This window comes from Anomalospiza imberbis, chromosome 1, assembly GCF_031753505.1.
Source record: "Anomalospiza imberbis isolate Cuckoo-Finch-1a 21T00152 chromosome 1, ASM3175350v1, whole genome shotgun sequence".
NCBI lineage: Eukaryota > Metazoa > Chordata > Aves > Passeriformes > Viduidae > Anomalospiza > Anomalospiza imberbis.
The window spans coordinates 122,093,210-122,119,043 of NC_089681.1; the positions used below are offsets into that span (position 1 = coordinate 122,093,210).

Sequence of the window (25,834 nt, forward strand, 5' to 3'; positions counted from 1 at the left end):
CAAAAGTGTTCAGTAATAGGGAGGTATTTTCAAACCTCTCTGGGTAATTTAGATGCATTAGTCTCATTGAAAGTTAATGAGCCGTGTGCTGCTCAGGCTTTTGGGTGCTTTGCAGGAAACACATTACAACTGGTAACCATGGTGCAAGTTTTGGGGATTTTGAAAATTTGATCTTCTGCTGTTTACACCAAAATCTGCTCGTAGCTACAGATGTGTAGCTTCTCATGGTGTATTTATCTATCCAGTGAAGCAATAGCTCCCCTTGCTCTGTTCTTTTCAAAGTCTGTCAACACCAAGCATCTGAATGCAGCTGTGCAAAGAGTTGCATATCCTGGCCTCTAGCCCTAGGACAGTCCCAATCCTCCATGCAGCTAAACTTCTGAAGCCCACTGCTGACAACTTCTGCTGCATCTTGCACAGAAAGGAACAATCCACATGGCTGAGACTTGTTGAGTAACCACAGTCACTGCACTAGGATGTTAACTCTGGCACCTAAACACTGACAGAGCAAGACTCTTAAGTCTTTCCCTATTTATCTAAGCATTCCACCATTCTAGATACTAGAAGGGTAAAAGCTGCAGAAAATACTTTCTTTTGTACTGTTCTTTCAGAATTAATTTTTAGAAGATTAAAAAGAAGATGCCACTTCAGAACTAATTAAGCAAAGTTTGAATGGATTACTGAACAAGAAAGTAAGCAAGCAAAATTCATGATTTACAATTCCTGTGTGACACTTGGTGTTCCCTTAGCACTGAAAAATACATTAGGATGTCAGGGAAGAGTCATTCAGCTTTGTTTCCCATTAAATCTGATCTCAGAGTACCTGATTCAATCAGAATTATCTTACATTTTAACAAAGTTGGAGAAGAGAAAGATACCTCTGTATCTTATATTATAAAGATTTATTTTTAAGTAACATAAAAAGAAAAACAAAGCTGTAATTAAAAGTCACAACAGGTATTCCTTTCTTAAGGCTAAAAGGAATGTGGGGTCTGCTTTCATATGAATTGCTGACTTCACGCAGGTTCAGCACCACAGAGGGTTTGCCAGGAGCCAGTGGCAATAAGTGCTCATAGCCTAAAGGGAAGGAAAAGAGGTTCACCCCTCATGGCAAAGGTCAGATTTTTGCAGGCTTACAGCCTGTCCATATACATGAGTGTTCGTGGGACATCTTTGTCTAGTGAGGTCCCGTGAGGAAGACACAGGCTCCACAATGTCCCCTCTGCCTGGAGGATGGCCCTGTAGCCACCCAGATCAGTTTAGGGTCATTTGACTTGTGTCAATTTGGTTCCTGTTGCTTTTACACTCAACCTGATGAACAATCATTGAAAACTTTGTGGGGACGTTGCTAAGACTGGAATTAAACATCTCTAGTACACAGAGAGACTGGATATGTAAACAGGATATTAGCATTTGCTATTTTCATGGATATGGAGAGATATCAAATATCCTCTGTTGATTACATACAACATGCTGTACACTTCATTTATATTTGCTTATCAGAATCACTATGTCAATGTCATAGAAACGTTTATATTAATGATTATATTAGTATTTGTCTATTTGTTCTGTAGATATCTTTTCAGAGAGTCATCATGTCCTTTGTTCAATTTTGGAACTGATGCACTGCATGCCCAAATATTTGGAATAACATATAGAAAACATCTGGATTTAATTATATTATAGTCCTCTTATGCAGACAATGGGAATTGAATTAAGGAATATTTTGAAACCCCCACAGAGATATAGAAGTATTAGCAGCTGCATGAGAACTTTACTGTTACAAAGTTTGAAAATGTTTTGTTTTACAGATCAACAGGCTGACACATCATAAATATCAATCATAACGTTTAAGATACATAAACATGGAAGAAAAATTAAAGCTTGCATTTCAAATACATGTAGATGAATTTGCAGTGTTCAGAAGATGTAGAATGTATCCTTTTGTTCAAAAAGTGAAAATGTATAGTATATTGGCATAGAAAATATATGTTGTACAGTGGTACTAAGCAGAGAACCACATAAGGGTTTATTATGTTGAACAGCCTGAACAAGATTTTATAGAATCTTGTTATATTGCCAACATATTGTACGAAGAATAATTCAGCTAGAATAAATTAGCATTTTGCTTTTCATGCTTCCATTCCTTTGAAAATATTTGGGGATATAATATGAGCTTAGAGAGTCTGCCCCAAAGTATTAGATACAGGCTGGCTTTTCTCTCTGGATATCTTCTGATTCCAAATGCCACATCTTTTCAAGTCAGTTTTGCAGTTAGTTTTCAATCTCCCAGTGGCAAAATCGTATTCAAAGGCTGTTAGCACAGTAGGGGGTCAGACTTTCTCTCTGAACGTAACTATATCACTCAACAGCAGACTCATGCAATAAGCGATCTAATGTTTTCTTTTCCTTTTTCCCCCTCCTCTGAGTGTCTCCCTGCATTCCTGGATACCAGTCACTGCACCAAGGTCCTGAGGCAACAGCCACATGGACTCCACCATCATCCTAGCTTTCTTTATGGTGCAGAAAAAGCTAAGTCTACAGTTCACCTGCTGTCAAGATAATATATTAAATTGTTAGTTCTTCTAAAATATTCTAAAACCTTCAAAAGAACATTTTCTATGTGTCAGAAAACATGCAAAATGAACACAGCACAGTGCTGATAATGGCAAGGTCACAGGTTCGATCCCTGTATGGGCTATTCACTGAAGTGTGGGACTCCATGATCCTTCTGTCTCTCTTCCATCTCAGAATATTCTGCGATAGGCATACAAACTCTGACAATCAATGACAAAAAATATAATATTAATCCAATTTCTCCTCTTTCCATGATTTCCCCTTAAAATGCCCTGAAAAACATTGTCTAAAAGCAGAATACCACCTGAAGATAGATACTTTTTCTACCAAGCAAGGCAGAGAGAGTTATTAAAGCCAGAAGAAAGGCAAAGAAAATAAAGATCCATGAAATTATGGTCTGTTTAGAAACAAAATTTATCAGAACCGAAGCCTGCATTATCTGTCAGCACTGGGAAACACCGACTCTTGGTACCATGTGGCCGGGCTGACCTTGGAAATATGCAGTCTGGATCTTTGAACTTGCTCATAGTATCATCTTGAATTTGTGGAATATGATATATGCCTTGCTGATGGACAGCCTGGTTAAAATAAAGGGTGGGAGAATTGCTGGGCAAGGGGCTCGAATAAACGACGCTAACTCACCCGTTTTACGAAGTGGAAAATCATCCTTAGCATCCTGTGCTCCTGGTAAAGTATATTTGTATGGTGGCGAGGCCCCACTCAGGGGTGGAGAGCTTTGATCCAGTGAGGTATGGTGGGCAGCCCTGCAGCAGGCACAGAGGTCACAAATTAGCTGTCACTGAGGTGACCAGCAGTAACTATCCACACATGTTGTACACGTCTCAGCTGTGTTTATGTTCTTGTTCGTATAAGTGCAGAAACCACAGGCTCATGTAACCAATTTCACTCTTACAGTAAGTTATGGAACTCCTTGGGATTCCCAAAAACATATTTTTTGCACTCATTACAGAAGTCACACAGGATAAGATTCATGTTGATCTACAGAGAGGGTCTGTCTCCAGTTTGGGGAATTGACCATTTCAGGTGGTTGCTTTTTAATATGAATCAGCTGACACACAGCAAAAGCCACTTAAGGCTTGTTTATCACGTACAAAAAGATGTATATTGATCAAGCCTTCTCTATCAAAATGTGGGGAATTTTCAGGGAAGGAGGGCTTGTCTAAAATAACCAGAAATATTGAATTATTATCCCTTGGATACCCCCCTTCCCCAGATTATTTAGTGGACAAGGTAAATGAAACCTTGACTTTAAGTTCAATTTGTAAATTTTGTGAGCATACCACTCTGCAGCACATAGCACTCATGTCAGCAGAGAAGCTTCAAGCTGAAGAGTGTTTTCTGACAACTGCTGGATGAAAGAAATATTGTGGGCAGAGATTTCTGAACAACCGCGTAGAAATTGCATTGTATGGCTCAGAAACAGGGGTTGGGTTTTTTGGTTTTTTAGCGGGGGGTGGAGGATTGGTTGATTTTTTTATCTCAAGAGGGAGAGAGGGAAAGGAGAAAAACTTTCAAACTTTGTGTTTAGCTAAACATCATTTTATTTGGCCTTTTAGAGACTCTGCTTGTCTTTCCAACACAGTGTGATTAATCAATAATATGTCTCTGTCATGAGAGGAAATACTTTCTGTAGTGTAGCAGAAGGCATCCTCTGCAGAGCTCCTCATACTCAGTCATCTGAAAAGTCCAGAAATCTTACATATTCAAGAGACTTTTACACATTATTTGGAAGGAAAAAAAATAATTAATTACTGTATCTCCACCAAACACAATGTAACTATATAATAAATCATTTTACCAAAATGCTCTGGTTAGCTCAGAATGCAAACTCCAAGGGCCAACCTTCAGCAATCCTTTTTAAAAAGAATAAGTATAAGATGGAAATCTAGTGAAACATATGAATTTCTACTTGTCCTATTGAAGGTCAATGTGAGCATGACATTGAAGTCTTTCAGAAACGCAAAGTTAATTTTGTTGGATTCATTTATGTGGGGAATAAAAACTGCCAAATTTTTATTAACATGTGAACAGACCGTTTGAAGGACTCAACAAAATCACTTGCTTCCATGGTCTAAGCAGATTCTCATCAAGGCCAAGTTATCATAAGAATATACAGCCCGGATGCTAAAATCCGTGCGTCAGAAAAGTTAAATGACCACTGTCTTTCTCAAAATTCTTGTGAATTACTAACACCATTCAAGCAACTTCACTGGAAGCAAAGCAGCATTTCTTCAAAAGGAAATGTTTTGTGATTGATTCAAAATCCAAGTAAGACAAACACAAAATTGTTCTAACTGCAAAAATTTAAGATACTTGGAAAATCAGGTATAGTTGTAAAATTTGTGATAGCCACAGCTATAGATGCTACAGATGAACCAGCTGAGATAAAAACAATTATACAGATTTTTGAGAGGATCTTGTTCTGTATAGTTCTCATCTCACCACTAAATACTGAATACTCCTCAGTTCAAACAGAAGTATAACACTTATGGCTTTTCACCAATCTTTGGGTTGAACTTCTGCCTTGCTCTGGAGGCAGACTCTCAACACCTCTGCTGGAAAAGCATTCTGCCAAGTTTTTGCTGATACCTCAACGAGACAAGGAAGCAGCTTAATACTGAACATACGTGTACCAGAGCTTGGGGTGACGGCTCATGGAATGATTCTTCCCATTTGCTGGAGAGTCTTTTGTAGCTGATTTACTTAACAGGAACTCTTGAAGTTTCTGCTTTACTTCTGTACTGGCCACTGCCCCTAAGAAACACAGAGTTAAACGCATAGTATCTTTACTTTAGAAAAATTACCTTTTTAAAGACAACAAATCCCAAAACAGACTCTATGACTTATTGCTGGAAGTTTTGTAAACTATAAACTAACTATTGGTGGAAAAAGTCAAAATGAGATAACATTTGGATTAAATGCTCATCTGTGGAAGCCTGAAGCTGGTTATGACCCAAAAATCCAGTGAAGTCATAAGGAATATTTCAACAGTAGATGAGGCCATTTATCCAGGGCCAGATGTATCTAAAGAATTTAAATTATTTCCTGATAGTCTCCAACAATCTGAATACAAAACTAACAATAGAATTAAAAAGACAGTAACAAAAGGTCAGTTTGAGTTTTTAGTAATGAATGTTTTTTTCTTTTAATAAAGTAATAGTAGTAACACAGCAAAATTGTCCTCTTAACACTGTCTTGGTAATAAGCAGAACACTGCAGAAAGAGCCAGCAGTGAGGCTTTTAATTGGAGCCCCTTAAGAGCCTCTACGTGTGAAGTCTGGAAGACAGGAGACACTGCATTTTGACCTCTCTTGGTGGTTAGCTCAAAAGAGAACAAAATGTAGAGCATGTCATTGTAAGGTTAAACTGCCAATTCAAGCTTGCAGCATGGGACATGCTTCTTTACTCATAGCCAAAATAGTGTTCATTGAGGAAAAAAAAGCATGAAAACAAAAAATCGTTTGGTCTTCCATAATCAGTGACAAAAAAAGGGATGAAACCTCATTTGTTTCAAAGGTGCAGCACTAAGGCACATTTGATACTCTAAGTATTTGATTACCCAACCCTGACACACCACAACTGAGACGCTGAGCATGTCCCATGTGACCCATTGCCTACAAAACACCTCTATTACCACTCTGCTTCATACCCCAACTCCCCTGCCCACACCTCCCTTCCCTCATTAAAAAGATCATCACCACCAACAAACTCTGGGGCTGGGCCTAGAGGGGTCACAAGCTGCTTGGCTGGCTGTTACATCCTGAACAGCCACCCAGCAAGCTCAAACTGAGAAGGGAACCATTGAGGTCACATCTCTGCTCGTCCTCTGGCAGGAGCACTCATAAAGCCTAACTGTTCATATGGAGGCTGATTTTTTTTTATACTACTCAGAGGAACCTTTTGTTCCTGCAGTTTCCACACCCTCACATTTCTAGGTCATTAAGATGGAAATTTCTTAATGGGCTCATTGTTCTTCAAAGAACTAGAAGCACCATGGACACCTTAATTTCTAAAGCCTACAACATGGTACACCTACAGCTGTTGAAGTGATATCTTTTTCCAGCCAAGGAAAAAAAGCTCTTTTCTGCTTCAGTCTTCGTCAGTTAATTCTTGTGCTCATTTAGTAAGGCAAGTAACAGTATCTGTTTGTGGCAACTTCATTTTGAATATCTCAACACTGTACTTCAACCCGATTTTCAAACTGACATCACTAAAGAGAATTATTTGTATCTGTCTCCCTCTAGTGAGGGAGGCAGACAAATCCTAACAAAACTTTTTAGCTATTTTCTTTATAGCTATATATAACCTAGAAGTAACTCTTGGTTATGCCTCATGAAATGTCATCAAGAACAAATACAAGACAGTTTGAAAAAGTCCTAGCAAAATATTTAGAAGTTTCATCCTAAGATATTCTTAAATATTTCAATTTATTTTCAGTCTTGAAACAATGCTCAGCAACTAATTTAATTTTTTTGCTGTTTTGTAGTGCTTTCTGTATTGAGAAATAAGCTCTTCAGAAAGTTCTTGTGTGAAGCTTTACACTTTCAAATTTCCTTATTTTTTAATACAAAGAGCTTGACTCTTGAGATGCGTATCTACAAGTCTGTCAAACTGTGCTTTCCTGCAGTCTTCCAAGTCTGCACACAAACCAGAAATGTGTTTCTGTGGGTGCAGTGGGTGGCCCTGCCCTTCTCAAAGCACAGTCTTGACTTCTCGACCTGCGTATTTCACACAGGAATAGGCTTCCTTCAGGTTCCTGTTCATAGTTCATTTTGGCTGGGAGAATGCAAAGGGGAATAGATTCATTTCTTATTTGGATTCATGGTACATTGGCTCTTACTTTCTCGTCCTCTTTCTTTGCCTCGGAGGGGAGGAAGCTGTTGCTCCCTGCGATGCCTCTCCAATTCCTGCTCTTGTCTTTGCTGCTCCAGTTTCTGCTCTTTTTCAAGGAGTTCTTGCTGTTGTTTAATGGCTAGTAGTTCCTGTTGTAACTTGCACAGAACAAAAAGACATGAGAAAGTGCAGTTTGCAATATTTTCTAGGTCAGTCCAGGTTTAAACAACCCCCTTGAGTAACTGAGGATCAGTGCTTGCTTTTATGCTTACTCTACTTTTCATCTTTTAACTGACTTTTAAGTGGCATAGTGCATTACTGGCTGTCACCAAATTGAACTCTAGTGTCAGGTAGCAGCCTGCTGCTCTGGTTTCACTTCTTTCTCTTTTGGCAAAGATGCCTGGAAACTTCACATTGTTCTTTGCCTGTGCATCACCCAATTCTGGTTGCTGTGCTCTGCTGCATTTGTCAGCTCTGTCAAGTGGAAGTTTAGCACAGCAGCACAATGGCAAGTAGATAAGAGGGAAAAATGAAATGAAAGGCAAGATCATAAATTCCCAGTCAAAATCCATTATAGCAATCCTGCCATAGTGCATGCAATCCCATAAATCATTTTCTTTTTGTATTATATGAGGCAGCTCAGAGAAGAGTGAAAACATAACACTATCAGGGTCTGCCTCCATTTTACAAATGCAAATATTATGCACTTGCCTATCAATTTGATTTGTGGTCACAAACAGTAGCCCAAAAAAGCAGTCTTTTAATATACGGATAACAGTATATACCAAAAAAACAGCCATATTGAAGTTCAGCTGAAAATCCAGGTTGTAAAACAGGTAGTTCAATCTTTTGTGGATGTGGTGGCTTCATGAGCTCAATGATTCTTACAGTATTGCCTTGGCAGAGCAAGTCACTGCCAGCAGTTTTGCTTTAAAAGGCTTTTATCACCCCAATACAGAGAAAAGAGCACTCAAACACCATCTCTCAGTCACAGCAAACCTTTCAGGCATGTTCCATTTCTGTGTCTGCTTAAGACTTTGCAGATAAAGCAAGAGATAAATGAAAAATGTTGCTACCTTAATATGCTCCTGGAGCTGGGCCTGATGCTGGCGGGTCAGGTTTTCATGCTGCTTCTGGAACTCTGCAATGAGCAGTTGTTTCTGAATCTGCTGCTGCTGCTGGATCAGGAGCAGCTCCTGCTGTAGCTGCTTTTCACGCATAATCGGGTCCACCATGGGAACCATCATCCTGAGATCTGTTCGCAAGTCTAACGGTGAGATCGGCTCCAGGCCCACGGGAACCTCCGACTTCACATCCACTGTGGGGAGAAAACAACAAAACGTAGTCATATTAAATATAACAGGAGAAGGAGAATAGAGAGCATTCCTACTGGGAAAAAGACTCATTTCACTCAAAGACTGTTTCAATGTGCAAACCTTTCAAAACATGTAATGCAATCTATACTGTATGCAATCTTCAGCACCTCCTTTTCATTCTCTGCAAAAATACGCCCAGATTAATATTCTGCTAAACAGATTATCACACAACCCAGGTTCTAAAACAAAGTAATAACCCAATGGAGCAATACTTAGTGAAAATCCCCTAGGCACTATTGATGCTACCCAATAAATACTCAGGACACTTCCTCAGCATTAGATGAAGGCCTTGCAGTTCCCACTGCACTGCAAGAGATTTTGCAAAGATAGTATGTACATTTTTCTGAGGATACTGTTACACATTAAAAGCTACTCAGTGCTACATAGCTACTGCATATAAATATATCTGGCAAACACAGAGGAATAACATATAACGTGGGGAAATAATTTGACACACAAAATGAGAAGTTTTAATACAGCTCTTGGGAAAGTGACCACCATGCATAGCACATTATAGATGGCCTGTAAGAAAATTAATTGCTTCAATTTGTTGTAGCAATGTTATAAATTCTTAATCCAGCATTAAATTACTCAATGGATAATCCTGTATTTTCTATCTCCTAATTTAAATCAAAGGGACTAAAAAGCAGCAGAACATTTGATAACTTCCACTACAATACTTGTAAAGCTCTGGTTTTCACATCAAGTGAAGAGAGTGGGTGTAATTTTATCTATTTCAAAAAACAAAAGACTAACAAGCAGCATATCTACAAGAGGAAAATAAATAGCAGCTGAAGGTCTCTGCTAAAGCCCAGCAGTTCTGATTCCATCCACAAGAGGACAGTGAAATACAAACACATTCTCTTCAGTTCCTATTCTTCTGTTATCTTCATTGGAAAATGAGATTATTAATTGAAAACAAACATGCTGTCGGAAATGACTCGGGAACGAGATTTTAAGCATATTTTCTCCTTTTTCTCTGCTGCAGCTGTATTTGTTTCCAAGGAGAAAACCAAAACGAAACAGTAATATTCTAGTAAGCAGAGGCAGCAAAATTGAAGCAGTATAAGTTGAAACTGCAGCAAATGTAGAGGACTGAATTCTAACTGTATCATCATTAGTAAAATGATCTATTAGAAAAAGATTTTATAAAAGTAAGAGAAAAGGCATCAAGTATTTTCTACTGATCACACTTGTTTTTTTCTCAAAATTCTGAAAACATACACTTTTCTGGGCCTTTTAAAAAAAATTCTAATAACTGTGATTGTAAACCTCACAACATAATTTGGCTTCTTAACCCACTATCCCAGCAGAATGATTGTGTCTAAGTGCTTACTTTTGTTCTGAGACTAATCACTAAATTATAAAAAATCACCTTTAACATACAAAAACTACTCTTGATTATAAATAATTGCCACCGACCAAGAGAAACGGACGGGCAAACACCCAGCCTTTCATCCCATTTATTCAGCAGCAATCCACATTCCATTTGTCTAGACTAAATATAGCTGCGTTTATACAAGAAATCAATAGCGCTTGTAGAGAGCAGAGCAAAGACATGAATATTTCATCAAACCCAGAGAGGAATGGCAGTCAGCAAACTGACAGCAAACCGTGTAGGCTGACTGGCCCGCCAGATAAGTCTCCTGTACTTGGACAATGGCTCACTGCCTGCAAGTCACAATCTTATCATCAGCACTCTTCTATTTTTAACATTAATTGCATTGTAGGTGACAAAGGTTTATCATGTTTAAAGGGGAGAGATGGATTTTCTTACATCTTCTGTGACAGGATAATAAGCCTTACTAGGAGCAGTAACTGGAGCTCAGCAAACCCTGCAGGGTCTGGTTCACAATAGTGTTTGCAAACTGAGCGCTGCAGGGTCTGGTTCACAATAGTGTTTGCAAACTGAACCCTGCAGCTTATTTTGCAGATACTAGCTGAAAATCAACCTCTACAGGTCTGCACGGTGATTCAGGCTGATTATACTTTCCATCTTGGGCCAGCATCATATTTCTTCATTTTCAGAGAACGTAGCATGAGGGGAGGCCTTCAGATTTTTTTAACAATGGAAATTTCCTTTCACTATTAGTAAAATCTGCAACTGAAACCAGGCTCAGTTTGGTAAGCTACACATTTTCTAGAATTTTCACTCACTCAAATAATAAATCTAGCACTGGAATATCTATTTTATCAAGTTGATCTTAACTCCATTCCTTAATGTGGGAGAAAACAAATATTAGGGTAGTTCTAGACTTGAATCCATAGAAATTAATACATAATATTTAATATAATTTCAGTGCCAATGTTTACCAACAAATAAAGACAAGCATTTATTTCCTGTCATAAATACAGTGAGGTTACTACCAATACTTCTAATAACTGCTAACATAGCAAATATTAACTTTTAGGGGTAATTACTGTCTTAAAACCGAACTAAATAACAGTCAAACTTATCAATTATATTATTCTAAACAAGTAACTGTAAGATCACCAATCAAACTGAATGGTTTGCTACTGTCTGTTTCTCAGTCCTAATGCCACAGGCCCTTTACATTCTTCCTTGTTACTAACTGACAAGTCAGACACAAAGCAGCTCTGTGGATCTACATCAGTGTGAAAAATGTGTAATGGAGCAGACAATCCAAATCAGCGTCTTTAAAAGCTTGACTTTTAGCTGAAGCATCTTCCCTCCACCACAACGCCATTGCAATTTTAAGTCTCTGGAGAGCAAAGGTGATGCAGAATGTTTACTCTCATTGGGGCTTTTTATGTTTTTTAAGCCCCTCTAGACGAATATATATATCTATATACATATTCTACAGGTAAAAAATTAGTGTCCTAATCAGTGCCCTCAACTTCAAACCTCACGAGGAGCAGTGGGATGCAGGATCTAAGCAACAGGATTCATAAAAATATTAGACAAAGAAGGAAAGGGCTTGATAATGAAAGCAAATATTAATCAAAATTTGATAAAGGCTAACTTCACTTATTCCTCAGGATTTTCATATCACCAATGGAGTAAAGCTGTAGCAGGCATGGTTCAGACCCTGTCCTCACTCTCTCCACTGCAGTCCACAGCAGATCCTTCCCAATAGCTCTGCCAACTGCATAGCAAGCCTGAGATTCCTCTCTAAGGTTAAATAAAGACAAACTCTCTGAGCTTATGTCAGCTGTGGTGAATACAACAGTAGACTGCAGAATATTAACTAAAAACGTTACTGAAAGCTCAGTGATTCCAGGAAATATGCCAAAATTTGAGTAGAAAAATATTTAATTTTCAGTAACAACACATTGCAAAAGGCATATGTATTTATTTTTCCTATAAATACTAAATTGCCTTTATCTTGAAGCATAACAACACAAATAGTCTTAGAAGAGTGCCCATATCAATTATACTCCATAAATGGCACTTCCCACAGGGCTTTTGAAATTCTGTGGAAAGAAAATAAGACACTTGAAAAATGGCATGCTTGTTGAGTGATTTAGATGCTTGAAGCATGTGTAAAAAGAGGTAAAGGAGCTTGGTTTAACCCTCAGGCTTTGCATTTTGAAACCATTCCTTACAATGGGAACACTGAACAACTGTTAAGTCTTCCACTAAGTGATGGTATTTCAATCTCTGTTTCTGGTGACTGGTTTCAATTCCTGGTGTATTAGGAACACAAGTCTTTCAAATCACAAATGCTAAAGAAAATCATCAAAAAATAAAGCAGCCCACTTTCTTACCACCATCTCCCAAGACAGGCAATCTTCTTTTTTTTTTTGTCGGCAGTTACCTTTCTTGGCAAACATTTCTGCCACCTTTAAATCCAGGAACTTAAACAAGGAATGCTGTCATCACCTGAACAGTTGTCATTTCTGATTTGAGATGCAATCAAGAAGAATTCTAGTAGACTTGCTTATAGACCATCTTGTGTAGTACATTTATGATTCTTACATAAGAGGAACTGTGTGGACTGCTGGGACTGCAGGGATCCAAGTTACCCTTTTCCCAAAGGAATGTCTCAGTTACACTGTTGGGCTGGGACAGTAAAAAAGGCTGGAAATAGGAACAGGGTATAAAGCTGGTGAGCCTCCTTCTCCTGCCTTGGTTTTTCAAGGCAGACTTATACAGAAGAAGCAGTTAAGGTTTATAAAGTAAACGAGGAGGACTACAGAAGTTGGAACACTAAAATAAAACTACATCTGATAAAAGACAGATGACAAGTTTCTCCAACCAGCAGTATTAGGTAATAAAAACATATTCCTGAAAACACACAAAACCCAAGAAAAATCTAGAAGAACCAGTGTGAAGAGAAATGGCCTCACCTTATCCCAGACAGCATCTTGGTGAAGTATTACCAAGAAAAGAGAATGACAGTTTATACAAGTGCTACTCTCTTGAACTCTGCTCTACAAAAAAGAGCCCAAACTTATTATTAACTTGTACAGTACTTTCATAGTTTTCATATGCTTCTCATAAAATGAAAAAAAAACCATAATAATTTTGCACATTTTAGTATAAAGGAAACTGGCTCCATTTGGCCTCTTCATACAAGGAAAGTAAAAACACTTTTTGCAGAATTAGCCATCAGTCAGTCATGACATAATCAGAGCACTAAGGAATTTATAAAAAAGACCCCTAAATGCTGAGAAGAGTGAAAGATTCACCCCCTCACCAATAAATATAATACTTTAAATTTACTCTACAATTTAAACCTAGAATTTCTTTAACCAGATTTATGTGCCAACTCATTCAGGACTTGAAAAGCACTCATACATGAAAAGCTATAACAGTGTCTTTGAAACAGATTGAAAAAAATCTTTGAAAAGACTGAGAAGATTAAATGCCATAGACGGCTGAAACTTTCAGGAATAAGGAAGAGAGGGTAAGAGGGAAATTTTGGCAGGCATGTGAGCCACAAAGTAACTGGCAGGAGATGGGACAGAGAAGGACTTGTCAGACAATAACACATGAGCAGAGGATGAAACACAGGAAAAGGAGTTAAATTTCTGCTCTGAGAAGCTGCATTAGAGGGACCCTGCTCACTCTGTAATCTAAGAGCAGCCCTGGCACAGTGATAAGGTGGCAGTGAGGCCACGGTGTAAATAAGGAGCTAACACAGGAGCAATCTGTCAGTGGTAAGGATGCTGGGAAATTAAGCGAGCAAAGTGGTTTTGAATAGCCATGACTAAAGAGGACTGAGACTGGCATGAAAACTTCCATTGAACAGCAACTGTTCAGTGTTCAAGAGTGCAGAAAATGTCCTAATCTGGAGCCTGTTTCCTGGAGGAGAGGTGGCTGGCAGATTCCTGGGGGAAGAAGTGCCACAGCAAGACCTCCGTGGCAGACAGCAGGAGCAAGAAGCTGAAATGTTAAGAATAACTAGTGACATCAGAAGTACAAGTCAGATGATCAATAAACTGTGAAAGGTTAGGTTACCTCCCATGGGATGCTTTTATCATTTCAGCTCTGGTAGCTAAAGTCTTGTACCTCAATTCTCAGCTGGCATAATCTGTCATTCCTCTGTTACCTTCAATATAGGCAAAGCTTCTTTATGCCACCTGAGAAGCTAGATGCAGAGCGTCTCTCAAGAGAACAGGGATGAAAGAAGACAGCCTTCAGAGCATCTCATTTTAGCATGAGGACAAAAGCATCCAGATTTAGGATGACGCTTATAGAACTTTTTTGCAATATATAAAATCAGCACTTTCTCCACTCTCAATTATGCTGGAGAGTGCATCAAACTGAAAAAAGTGTCACCTAGATTTCATTGAATGTTATTAAATATTTTTGATTCATTATATATCCTCAATCTTACACTGGATTTCAGTTGTCATGGGCAAGGAAAGCAGAAAAACTGTAAATGAAAATGGAAAATTTCTTTCAAAGGTAGCACAGTAACTTTTTTTGGCAGTTAAGTTCTCAAATGCATTTTGCAGTTTTAAAACTTTCTCACTTGGAAAAAAAAATCAAGAAATTAACACTTTTTCTGTATTTTCCAGAGTTATTTTCTTGGATTATCTCTCAAGAGTCTGTAATTATTTTAAAAAGTACTATCACTGAATCAGAAGTATAAGTGAACTGTCAAACTTGATGAGGCACTCAATTCAGTTTATAGTATTAAGGAGAAGTGTAATAAACTAAACTAGAAAAGTAGTCCCCTTTGTTCAGAAAAAAGGAATTTTATCATGATTATACCTTTTTCCTATTTCTTTTAAGTGTTTGCATACATGTCATAATGAGAAGTAAAATAAATGCAAACAGCGATCTGGGCTTTGATTTACCATACTCTTATTTCCCCAGGGCCTGGAAAGGAAGCTCAAACAACCACAAACTTCTAAAATATCAGAGAGAGGCCTTGAAATACCAACACTGAAGTTACAGTTAGCTGGCTTTTGTAAAAAAATCAAAGGCATTTTTATATTGATTTACTAAAATCAGATTCCTTCTCTCCAAATAGGCTTTTGAATCAAACACTCGTAACAAGCAGAAACATAAATGCCATCTAACTTGTTATCTCCAGAAAGCTTTTAAATGTTAGCGTTTGCTGTTTCTTCTATACTGAATGCATGAGTGAAAGTTCCACTTATGAACCTGACAGAGTTCATGCAAATATCAGGCCAACCACTTCTGTCACAGGAATAAAGGCAAATGCACCCAGTAAATCACATCAGAATGTGAAACACTTTTAAACTCAAACCTGGGATGATCTGTTATCAAGAAATCCAAGCTGAGCTATATTTGGGTTTCTGAGTTACTTTATTTATATTTCACCTAGAAGAACCCTTACATACACATTTCTCTACGCCCATCAGCACACAGGCATATCTTCACTTTCCAGCATAAGCCTTTTTGATATAAGGGACATTAATACCCTAAATTCTAGATGCTACTGCTGCAGGCAAGATAAAAAGCAGGGCAAAGATAAATGCACATATAGTTAAAATGTAGAATTTCTATGTAACTTTATTCTCAGTTCCAAAATCTATGATATACTGATGATTCCATTAGATAATGATAATAAATCAGTGTTAGTTATGGCATCAGGTTAACAAATTAAGACACTGATGTGCCCTCTGCATGGTATCCATGCACAAAAAAAAATGTCAGGGAAGAATGTAAAACAGCATTCTTTTGACTGTGGATCTTCTGTGCAAAAATCAGTACCACTGCTAGTGAGAACCCTGTGATGCCAACTCAGGTTCAGTTTGGCAGTGCCATTTATGGGTTAAAGAACTTTGTAGGTACAATGTCTCCAAGTCAGCAAGTACCAGCTTATCAATATCTTCCAGTCACTTCAATATAAACTTAAAATTAACTATTTAAATTGAAAACATGTGTGACATAACTGTGTCTGTGCACTTGCATATATACATAATTCTTGTATCATATCCTGAAATACTAAGAAAAATCATGGAGCAGACACAATACAAAAGGTTCCTCTCACCTCTGTTTTTAAAACATGAGAAAGGCAACATGTTTTCAATTGTATCAGTATCATTCCACATAAAAAGACAGCGTACAAGTGCCCCAAGTTGCCAGGGATGACTGAAAAGGCACCACAGAGGGTTCTAGAGACCTGCAGTCTTTGCCTCATCACTGATCCAGAGGCAATACGAGGCTGCTACAAAGGGTAGCAAATACATCCAGAACTTAGGATTTCACTTACTTTTCTTTCATCTCTTCTCCACCCGTGAATGCTGCAGGCACATTTGTGACATTGTTGAGTTTGGACTTGCTGAATAATTCACAGCAGTAGGGCTACCACTATTCTAATCTCAAGGTGATGACAGAGAGAGAGGCGAGGGGGAGAAAGCTCTTCCTTGAAGTGAGGGTATCAAAACAGCTACCATTTGGCCATGGCAGCAGGTATGTCCTGAGTATCATAGGACAGCATGCTCCAAGAAAATAAGACAGTGGGTGGAGGTTTGCTGAACAAGTATCCCCAAATAGCATTGCTATTTCAGGGGTGTGACAGCCAGTGCTCCAAACAAAACCCTTGGAAGGCAAGATGTAGGGCAAATCTTTCAAGGAACTGTTGGCAACTTTATTTTTTTAGCTAAAAAGATGACTGACCCCAAAAATGCACTGAAAACAATACCTTCCAGTTCCTTTTGTTGTTGGTGTTGTGGAAGTATGTGCACCCCAAATCACTACAATAATTAGGGATTTGGTTTTTCTCCTTTTTATTACATAGAAAAATCTAGCATTTACACACATAACTTCTTAGGCTCACCTGTCTTAATCTATTATACCCAGGAAATCAAGAAAGACTTTATGTTATTCCAATGTTTCTTATAAATATTTTTGGAACATCCTGCTCTTGGACAAGCATTGGGCTAAAAATTATGTTGATCCTAAGCATAGAAACAGGGAAGACTGAACAGAAACCTCCCCCAGAGGAGGGGAAAAATCCAACAGAAGGATACTAATGCCTTTTAAAGAATCTTTCTAATGAGCTAGTAAATGCCATGCAGTTGGAAAGTGGCAACACAATATTACTTTCAGTGCTAGCTCAAAAATAAAGTTCTTATGTATTCTATGCAGAATTAACAGTTGCAGATATTTATTAGCAAAGATGCATCTGTTTGTATTACACAATTTTTCCTATTCTGCTCCCCTTTGTACTACATTGCCTTGAGCTGCAGCACACTCAGGGAACTCTGCTCACATAAAACACAAAGCATATTTGCACAGGGATTGAAATAAAATTAATAGATAACACTAAATTGCTGGCTTGCTGTTTTTCAGAAGCTGGGTTACTGATACGTAGCAGCAGAAGAATTGACACCATGCATAGAGAAAACACTGTTCGTAAGGCAGGGAAAATGAATGGCAACAACAATATGGTCCCAGTGATGATGCAAAGCAAAGGAAAGGTAGGGTTTGTTAGATGCTGGCATTCGATCAGGAGTGACAGAATATGAAAGCAGAAACAACACTAATACAGCTGATGGGATATTAGTCAGCAGCCAAGCCCCAAAGCTGGATGGATAATGGCATCAGTGGGCAGGGAAGACAGGCTGCCCTACAGAAAGTTAAGGAGGAGTCACTGAGGAAAGTCCCTCTCAGCTTGATGAAAGGGCTGTGAAGGTTTTAAAGGTCTTCATACAATTTATTTTCTGCTGCAGATAGAGTCTGTCCTTCAGGAAACAACTTTGACTACCATGCAGATGGCCTCATTTCCATTACTGAGACCTTATATAAGGCGGGCACTTCGCAAAAAGAGATTACATAAAACATATGAAAAGCCTTATGAACTCACAAGCAAGGAAATGCCAGTCTTCTAGGATGCTTTCTTGTATTTTTGTCCCATTAATGTGAAGACAGTTGTGGTTTTATGGAGTATAGATCCAAACCATAATCATTTGCAGTAAGTAATCACACAAAGTCTCTCTCATATTTTGCCATTTGAGATTTGGGGGAATTACTTGAAAAACTGAGACAGACATCTCAGGTTCAGAGCTGCAATCCAAATATTGAAGAATTATTCCTTTTATACTAAAAGAGTGTCTTGGCAAAGATAAACTCTAAGATGCTTACTTTTAAAATCAAATAATGTTCTCAAGCTGAAAAAATTCCAAGCTAGGTATAAAAGACCTTGTTCATGTAATTGTGTGACACACTTAGCATCTTTACTACTAAACTATTTATCTAAATTGCACCTTTCCAATTTTTTCACTTTTCACCACAGTAAATGATGTCAAGACTATTTTGTCCATATCTGTGTTTACTTTCTTTTGACAATCTACTTTGATCTCTTGAAAAAGGGCTGTAAATCTGTGCTTGAAATTCAAAACATTGCAATACCAACCGACCACTAATGCTACACGGTATGAGAGCAAGAAAAACTATTTCTATGTTTTTTCATAGTGATGTAACACTAAATTTAGAAAATATTCTTCGTGATTTGTACTCTCCAGAATGGAGGGTCTCTGAAAGGCTCTCTTTGGAATGCAGAGTCTTGGTTTCAACCACCAGAGGGAGTCAATTCGATGTTTCAGGACAACTACAAAATCAGAATGACCAGAAAAAGCACTAACAAATATCGCTATTTAGTCCACATTTATGTGGATACCAAATGAAAATAGAGTTTAATTTGGGTTCTTTTCAGTGAGATAAGAAAATCACCTTTTTCACTTCAAGTGCTCATTCACAAAATTCCTACTAGTATACTTTTTTATATGACTTCAGATAAACAAAATTTTAAGGAATAAAAATATAGTATTTTATGTAAGAATGATACTTATATTTATGGTCAACCTACTACTCTTTCTGAAGTTCAAGACACAGCTGTACACAAAAGTCTTTTTACCAGCTGTAAATACAGCAAATTTTCTTCAGTTTATTTATGGTTCAGTCAACTCAATCAGTAAGTAGAGTTATGGATTTAGTATGAGTAGTACAGGAAACGAACAGACATTTCTCCTTACTCTGACATACATTTTGTAATTTTGAATAACTGGAAAAGCAAGCTATAGAAATTATTAAGATGACAGTAACTTTCTCAGTACATTAGCTGGAGATATTTTCTGTGATTATTATTCTAAACAAACACTGCATTCTGTAATATTCCAGACACTAATATAATACTTCTAAAAATTCATCTGTGATGTCAAAGAAGCAGTAGACATTGAAAATTTCTAGGCAGTTCTGATGCCACTTAGCAAGTGCAGCTCAGGAAACTGAAAAAGCCAAAAATTATTACCCATATTTGTTTTTCCACATTTCAGCAGGTCCATTTTTCTTACTAGTTGGTTGGTTTTTCTCTCTTCATCTCATTTGATACGCAGAAAGTCAGTGGCATTTCATCAGTTTCAAATGAGAGAGTCTTTCTCAAGTAAGTTTTGCAAGCAATTAAATTTCCTACTAAGAAGTCTACAAAAATCAGTGGGAACTCTTTCAAATTTCAAACTCAAGTTTTAGAGACCCACAGATCAGGCCTGGAACAGGCACACTAGACTAATGGAGTAAAGCACCAGGAATTAGTCCTCGAGAAACTCTCTGGGTCCCTTGAGGATCTCAGCCTAATCATTTAAATAAATCCTAGTCATATAGAAACTCCCTCCACCCCACACTTAACACATTAATCACTTGGAGCAGAAGTTCCGTCTCACCAGACCTAAGATGAGCAACTCTCAGCACATTTAGTCCTGTTGACTGAGCTTTTGAACCTGGCTGGAAACATCATTACATGAAGACAAAATTCTGCTATACAAGAGGCAACTTGCAAGTAAGTGTTTAAGTTCTGCACTCTAAGCAGAACTTTTTAGTGACAAATGAGGTGGTATTCCATGTTATGGAATTATTGCATCAGGCATTGCATATTAAGGACTGGGAGAAAAAGGAAGTGCAACTTATTGAAGGTTTGCCTTGGAAAGGCTCTAGTACTAATTTTAAGGTAAAGCACTGAGAGTAGGCATGTTACCATAAAGAATTTATTAATGTGTTCGCTTCGACATGATACAAACTGGAATCTAGCCCGAATCATCCTCATCAAGGTTCTACCCTCATCAAGATACTGTAGAAGGCTGCACTAGCAGCAGCATATCTTAGTAAGTCCTTCTTTCAGAAAAATGTTTTTTTCTCAGAAATGTGGAAATTGTTCCTGACTGCTTCCCTTCTTAAGGTTTTTTATATTTGTGCCATGCACACTTATATCTTAGGGTTATGCTGGTAAGAAACAGGAGTTTGTTTCAGCAAATGAGGTTATTTTCACCGATTTTTAGATGCGCTTGTGTTTGGGTTTTTTCCCCTTAATTAGGATCTGGTAGTGCGTACCTGAATTGAAATTTCTACACTATTACGGATTTCCCAATAGCCAGCCTTGGCCAAGCACTCTCTCTGCTAACTGTAAATTTCAAGGAATTAAATGAATGCTGAGACCATGGTAGCACCCATAAAGCATGTTTCACACCATGTCCTAGGAACTGAAGGTGATGAATACACCCCATGAAGCTGACTTTCCCCTGCTCACCAGCATAAAGCACCATGTCCCAGAGCTAACACAAAATCTACACAATCACTAGCTATTCATCACTGTGGACAGAAGCACTCTGCAGAACGTTCAGGAGCAGTAGGGTCTGGACATAGCATAAATAGGCAGAGAATGACCAAGTGTCAGCCCCTGTGCAGGAAAGGATGTCTGGAAATGCAGTCGATGGAGATGACACTGATTTCACTCATTCCAAGTAAGTGAGTACTATTCTGTCAATTGAGAGCTATGCACCTGATGAAACACCTCAGAGAAAAGTTGATACCCAATGCCATTATCTTTCTCCACAAATCAGTCCCAAAGTGACCAACGAATGCTCTTGGTTTAGAAAGAGCTAGCTTATGCACCCATAAAATTCCATTCCATTTCCAATCACATCTACATCTGCCAGATTAAAAAAAGAAAACTGAAGTTGCTAGTCAACACACATGTAAAACAGCTTCTGACCTTAATTGCCTTTTGAATACAATTAAAATGAATGGTTCAACTTCCACACCAGAGATTATTAAAAAATAGTGTATGATCTTTCTTTAAAAAATGTGACAACAACCAAATGTCACGGTCTATTATCATCTTTATTCATCCATTTCCAGAATATGTACCATGTTTTATAGAGTTTGCTCCACCTCGTCCTAGGACATTCTAATAGAGAGCTGAAAAATATGTCTTTTTCTGAAAAAATTGTTACTTGATTCTAAGAATTTGCACAATTCACTTCCTTAGCGCTTCCTTGACAATGTCTATTTAGAAGAGATCTATTTATTCCTCACCACATTTTACAGTTCCTGTTTCTAAATGAGAATCATATTAACAAAGGCTAGAAAGACACAAACATGACTAAAGAAACCAAGGCTGCTTTTTCTAATATAAGTACAGTAGTTTTTCCAGAGGGAAAAAAATTCTAAAACCTTCAAAAATGGGCCTCAATACAATTTACCTTTCAAGATTTTTTTGATCTTGCTGAAAAAGAGCAAAGTATAAAGGTGTTTAAGATAAAATTAGCAATTGTAGATAAACATATTGCACTATAAATGTTTCCAATTTATGGTTCATAAATAAAGGTCAAAACTGACCTTCTTCCAAGAAACAGATCTGTACCCATTTCATGATAAATGATTGTGTGCTCACCATTATTGTCACATTGGATTACAAGCACTTCTTCCTTCCTGTAATACAGCAGACATCATGTTAAAGTAATTTCAAGATGATATATGGTATTTTCAAAAAAAACCCCAGTGGAGTGAAAGGAATCCACTTCCACAAATTCACTCTGTGCATAGTTATTACTCTTGTCTCATTATTTCTGCTTTAACTAAATTACCTCTGTCCTCTTTCATACTGCAATATTTTCAGGGAAAAACCCTCAAATACATAGAAACCTGCTGAAAGAATATGAAGATCACAGCACAGACAGTAAAAAGAGCAACGGAACTGTGGAAAAAACTTCAGCCAAACACAACCATATTTAAGGAGATCATCTAGCGAAATTCAGATTTTTTTTTGTGTGCTTTGAACAGATGGTCTGTATTTGCTCCTTCCCATGCACTTTATAAGCTCTTCACCATCATCTCCAGGTACTACTTTTGACTATGGAACATTTGCTAGTGCCTCCTCCTGCTGTGAAACTCCACTGGTAGGGTCATTGAAACGGGTGTACATTGGCATGTGCAGGCAGAGCTCTTCTGATCCCTTCCCTGCAGTTTCCTTTCCCACAATAGGCTACCTAATATTCCAAGGCACAGCCTGAACCAGTATAAACTTCCTGCAAAATGACTGTGGTTCCATTCCTTAGCCCAACCTAGGGCACCAGGGACTGACCACAGTCTCTAGAATACAGATGTATTAACTTGCTACTGCAGTTGCTGAGTAAAATGATGAATGTATTGAAATGCTTGTATTTTCCTAACCATTTTTTTAGGCTTTTTGGAATCTGTAGTTTGAAATAAAAGATTAGAATAAAACACAACCCACAAAGGTTTCTTCTCAAAACAACTTTTTGGCCACAACATGAACTCCATTGCATTCCTGTATGCCATTAAAGTGAGTAATCTGCTTGAAAGTGATATTAATTGAAAAGTATCTTGAAGAAGGGAAACCCTTGAAATTTTGTTCAATTTAGATTTTTTGTAAAACTACATATATTTTTATATTGATCTTAATTTTAATATTAGTTTTATTTTACTATTAAAACATGCTACAAACAGTTTATTCAAAAACTATGGAAGCATTGGGGTCTGCTATCATAACTCAATCAAAGTAAAAAAGAGCAACTAAGAAAAAAGTAACATTGACTTTATTTAAAGTTTACATTTTCATTTTAATGTAAATATCTATAAATATAATATCTATAAATATAATGTAAATATCTATATATACAAAGAGAGCTAGACTAAGAAGCAGACAATCTAAGGCCCTGCCAAAAACTGCAAAATAAAGAACCATTTGGATCATACTAGAAAAGAGTATTTCTTCTTATATAATGCTCCAGCTAAGGGTTAGGATGGAAAGCTAGAGAAAAATGGTTCAAGTATAACTGTTATTAAACCCAAGAAGAGCTTAAAATTACACCTCAGGGAGCTAAGCTGCTTCATGCTGTGCATAAGCTGCACATCTCCTCTCGCAGCAGTTCCCAGCAGCCCTCCCAAGCAGGGTGCAGACTGTAACAGATCTGCTGCCATAATCCTCTCCCCGGAGGAAAGGAAGAGCTCCCTCATCTTGCTTTAGGAAAGGAGATGAGACACAGGCTGAAGTCACTCTGAGTATGTGCTGTTTGAGTCTTAAAGTGACAGTCACATGAGATACAGCCATTTTATTAAGCCTGACTGCCTTAATAAACCAGTATTTATAATCAGAGTCCATGAGAAGCAAGTGCAAGAGCTGTGAAACAAGGAGCTGAGTAAGCAGGGACTGCAAAGAATTATTTCTTCAAGGATGAATATGAATCCTACACCTCACACTTAGCTAGTAGATCATAATCCTGTATTTAATACAATTAAGCCAATTAACACCATATGAACACTATTTAAAAACTTGTTGAGCTGGACAGCTCAGCGCCTTGGGAACCGCCTTCATTCAGCAATGACGAAACCACTCTTACATTAAGCAGAACTTTTGCAGCAGTGGAGGACCACTCCAGAACAAAAAATAGCCCATGATAACTGATATTGACAACTTCCAGTAGCAACCTCCCAGCCATCTCAGTGACCTCTCAAAGACAGAGTCACCAACATGAACCTAATAATCTTTAGCTAGTTTCAAACTAAGTAAAGAAAACCATATGGCAAGAAAATTCAGCCAGACAGCCACAGGGCTGCTGAACTGCTTTCCTGGGATTGTCTGTCGCTGGGGTTGTGTACTAGAGGCAGTGGGGTGAGAAGGGGGTCTGCACTGCTAGACAAAGCTCTGCTCCACCACTGATACACTGGTTTTCCTGTCGAACCCTCTTTTCTGCCATTCCCTGCTGGATGAGTGGATGCAATATGGGGCAGGGACAGTCAGGTAAGGACAGAGCAGCGAAAATCACACTCTTGGTCTTGCTAAGACTGCTTTTGGTCCTCTCCCTGTACTTTCCTGCTTACAGTTGGCTTTGTGGCACCAGCACATAGAGTAAGACAGAGGAATGATCAAAACAATTTCTTCATTTCCTTCATGATTCATGTTGGCATACAGTAAAAACAGTGAGGTGGAGAAGAAGGGAGCATGAGAACTTCATAGATTTTAATAAGACAGAATAATGAAAAAAGGCTGCCAAGTCCAGGTCTAAGGCTGGTAGCTCTAATGAACCTCTGCACCATAGTAGACCTTGAAATCTGGGTCTGGACTGAAATAATCCATGTCTGCCAACTGTTTACCAATATCCATGGCCTTGTTGCCAATATCCTTCTGCTATGACTTTTACACATCTTAAAGGACGAGGAGTTTTAAATCTCTCTTCAGTCTAAATATGTAGCTTAGGATCACAAGTAAATACCTGTTGCTTTCATTCTTACAGATTTTGCTGATTTCTTTTGGTCAACATTGTCTGGCTGCTAAACCTTACCAGAGTATTCACCTGTACAACAGGTGAGCTTAGCCCAACAGGCATTTCACATTATTTTGCTGATCTATGATAAAGCAGATAATTTCAGAGAGAAAAACTTAAATGGGTGAAATGGCACTGAGGGAAGTCATGCATTTAACCACGCTGCATTAAAAAACAGATGTGCAGAGATCAGTAAGTTTTTAGAGTATTTACAGAGATAAAAAGCATTCAAAAGAAAATCCGTGTCTTTTGTGTTTATTCCTAACCTTTTTCCTGTCTCCTTTGACCCATACTCTCAGCAGAGTCCTGCTTAGAGTCAGTCTGCCACTACTCTCCAGGCCATGCAGTCCCCTAAAAGTAATGCTACTTGGCATGTTCAGAAAAGGGGGACTGGCATGTAGCACATGGCCCAGCTGGAGTCTCTTTTCTGCTCTCCACACTTTTCAGGGACAGAGCAGAGAAAGATAGCTACAAATTTATGGACAGAAGCAGTAGTTATTCACACTGCAAGCATACTCTCCCTCATATTGACATTTTGCAATCTCTCTTTTCTGGGCATGCATATTCGAGCACACACATAATAAACCCTGAATGATTACACTGGAAATCTCCCTGACACTACATCTTAACATTTAGATTGATAAATAAGAATTTGCCACCTCTTGAAATCATCTTCTGAAATGCCTTCCTGGATTTTAAACTGCACCTTTCAACTACCAGTTTAATCTATTAATGCATTAGCACAGCAGTTTTTGTGAGTATTGTGTAATCCTTTAGTCAGAAATGCTACAACGTGGTGTTATTTTTGACATTCTTCTCCAATGCCACTTTCCCTTCTAAAAACCACCATACAATTTGCTTTTCAGATCATATTAATTAATCCATCATTGGATTAAACTGATGTCATTTGTTATTTGTTATGCTGTTAGCAAACTACTGGGTTTTACTAACTTCTTTGTAGTTTGTGTACAATTTAATATCATCTCCATTACAAAATGCTTTCAAAGTTTAAAAAATGGTCTTTA

The 25,834-nt window shown here is 38.0% G+C and overlaps 1 protein-coding gene across 18 annotated transcripts in view; it reads right to left on the bottom strand.

The window, feature by feature from the left end:
* HDAC9 (histone deacetylase 9) overlaps window positions 1-25,834 on the bottom strand; it is a 460,804-nt gene that overhangs the window by 219,048 nt on the left and 215,922 nt on the right. For 9 of the 18 annotated variants that reach the window (XM_068209568.1, XM_068209472.1, XM_068209576.1 and 6 more), the window contains 4 exons: window positions 8,508-8,749; window positions 7,439-7,589; window positions 5,226-5,352; window positions 3,220-3,341 (listed from right to left, as the gene is read on the bottom strand). In XM_068209568.1, coding sequence (XP_068065669.1) covers window positions 3,220-3,341; window positions 5,226-5,352; window positions 7,439-7,589; window positions 8,508-8,749 — 642 coding nt within the window. Of the gene's footprint in view, window positions 1-3,219; window positions 3,342-5,225; window positions 5,353-7,438; window positions 7,590-8,507; window positions 8,750-19,501; window positions 19,523-25,834 lie in introns of those variants that run through there. The other 9 variants (XM_068209496.1, XM_068209539.1, XM_068209587.1 and 6 more) reach the window with 4 other exon arrangements.